At 38.5% G+C, this 2,735-nt stretch overlaps 1 protein-coding gene across 1 annotated transcript; it reads left to right on the forward strand.

Moving 5' to 3' along the window:
• Positions 1-1,254: 1,254 nt before the first annotated feature.
• Positions 1,255-2,735, forward strand: LOC126163159 (protein odd-skipped-like). The gene is made up of 2 exons (XM_049920097.1): positions 1,255-1,376; positions 2,453-2,735. Exons 1-2 carry the CDS (start codon positions 1,363-1,365, stop codon positions 2,688-2,690), a joined length of 252 nt encoding a protein of 83 aa, XP_049776054.1. The 5' UTR covers positions 1,255-1,362; the 3' UTR covers positions 2,691-2,735.

Genomic DNA, 2,735 nt, shown 5'->3' on the forward strand with positions numbered 1-2,735 from the left:
TGGCCAGTTTTGACAGAAGTACCTTATGATCAACCCTATTAAAAGCCTTTGATAGGTCTAGGAAAACTTCAGCTACTTACATGCCTTCATCAATTTTGTCAAGAGCTTTCAGCATAAATTGAAGTGCTGCAGTCATGGTGCTATGACCACTTCTGAAATCATGCTGAAAATCTCCCAGGATGTTATGCTTATTATAATGCTCTAACATATATTTCAGAATTATTTTTTCAATTAACTTGCTAAAAACGGAGGTTAAAGCGAGTGGTGTGTAATTTTCTACTAGTTGTTTATCACCTTTTTTGTAGAGAGGATTAACAATGGCTAATTTTAGTATGTCAGGGAACACTCCTTCCTTTAAGACACTATTTATTAGATGCACCAAATGATATGCTAGATTGTTTTCACACTAAGTAAAAATGGAGAAATTTCATCCCAGCCAAGGGATTTTTTTGTTTTTACATTCTCTGATAAAGCCCGTCTCACACGGAGCAAGATTCGCTGTAAGTTTCCTTGCTGGCTCGCGCGATGGCTGCCTTGCGGGCTCCGTCGTCTGCTAGCGGGCTACCTTGCTGGGTACCTTGTAAGATTTCCAGGATGTGTCCGGTGCTATTTTTCTTGCAAGGTTCCCTGCATGCTACCTGCGTTGGCCAATCATGAGACGTTTCGTTTGTGACGCCAGACGCGGAAAGCTTGAGCTGGAAGCCTTTGTTCGTAGTTGCTTTTCTGTTGTTGTGAGGTGCGGTAGGAAGTTATTATTATCATTGTAATTATTAAATAATGGCACCGCAGTGGTCCAAGGAAGCAATTGAAAGTTTGATATGTGCGTATAGGGAAGAACGGTGTCTGTACGCCGTAAAAAGCGCAAATTATTACAATAAACACTTGCGTGCAGAAGCACTCGAAAGAGTTGCAAGTGCCGCGTGTGTTGTTCGACAATACACGACGAGCAAGGAGTGCTACAACAAAATGCACAATCTACGAACTCAATTCAAAGTGGAGCACGCCAAAGTGAAATCAACGATAAGCAGTGGCGCAGGGATGAACGACGTAAGTACAAAACTATGAATTTTGTGTTGAATGTAGAAACCTACTACTTGCAAAAATCAGACACTTTTAATACTATTTCCTAGAAGTATCACACTGAATATTCACCCGATTTTTGAAAGCACATAATCTTGAATGATAATGGATTACGATGTAGCTTTCCCACGTACATTTTACTATGTTAATATGAACTTACAATTTTTCAGATATACAAACCATCTTTATGGTATTACGAGAAGTTAATGTTTTTGGCGCATCATTGCTTGCCTCGTAAAAGCACAGCCATAGGCCTGACTCAACATTCCATGACTGAGGATAATGAAAGTGAAGAGGTAAGTTACCTATTTACTTAAGACAAAAACTGAATTTCATGGGTCTTAGACACATTACAAATGCAATTAGAATACTGTGCTCCATTGTCGTAGTTATTCATACAAAATCATGTAGTGGGTAGTAGTTTTGTAAAATTACTTTTGAAAATGAGGTTATTCTGTTTGAAGCTATTTAAGAACCATAGTAAACCCTGAAGGGATTATTTTTTAAATTTTTTAACCTTTTAAAAACTGGAGCAAAGTAGCCCTAGTGTGGATTAGGCCTCATTTGCTTGTGGATAGGTGTCAGTTTTCTCTGTGGTTTTGATATGGTTTTATTTCTTCTGTACGATTCCCAGTCTTCATCTGAATTTCCTCATCTGCAATTTGTTATTATGATATGTCTCCATCACTAGAACAATCAAGCACTGCCTGGTTTCTTCCTTCTATCAGGTTGTTTACTAGTACCTTTTACTGATTCAGAAGCATTTTGTGACTTTTTAGCAAATGTTCCATTTGTTATGGATTACTGGAATTCTTTCAGATTTTGTGTGCATTGTAATTTGCATATTGGTGTGCTCTTGGCTTTTGTTTGCATTCATACCCACTGTAATAACACTAATCTCTTAAGCAGTATTCCTTTCAATGTGTTAAGATTCATCCCAAGTTGCTTCAGGTGTGAAAGACAGCAATGAAAATATTGTGGAGCTATTTTGATCAAATTTGTCAGAGGGAAAAAGTTGCCTCAGTTTCCCTGAAATTGGGGCAAAGAACACCCCACACCACCCCCCACTTTTATAATAACAAAATGTAATTTGTGAAAGACAGCAATGAAAATATTGTGGAGCTATTTTGATCAAATTTGTCAGAGGGAAAAAGTTGCCTCAGTTTCCCTGAAATTGGGGCAAAGAACACCCCACACCACCACCCACTTTTATAATAACAAAATGTAATTTAAATAGAAGTTACCCCTTATGTAGTAACTGTCTCTTACATTATTTACAAAACTTCAGTATGCTCAACTGTTCATTGGTATGTTATGCATTTCATTCAGTTATAGTATTACAATAAATTTCAGAACGTTTTTCAATTTACAGACATGCAGTCTCTCTTCTCAAATTGTGGATGTACAACCATCACCACATCAAAACATCGAAGGCTGTTATAGTCTTGATGTGGATGTGCTGGATGGTGTATGCATTGGGGAACAATGTGAAGAAGCAGCAGCACCAGCAACAACAACAGCATCACCACCACCACCACCACCACCACCACCTACCCATGCCACTCAAAGCAGGGATGGAAGAAGAAAGAGGCCTGGTGATGGGTACATGAGTGCTGTTGAGGTAATAGCTAATAAAATATGTGCCACCCAAGGCC

Source organism: Schistocerca cancellata, chromosome 1 (assembly GCF_023864275.1).
Source record: "Schistocerca cancellata isolate TAMUIC-IGC-003103 chromosome 1, iqSchCanc2.1, whole genome shotgun sequence".
Classification (NCBI taxonomy): Eukaryota; Metazoa; Arthropoda; class Insecta; order Orthoptera; family Acrididae; genus Schistocerca; species Schistocerca cancellata.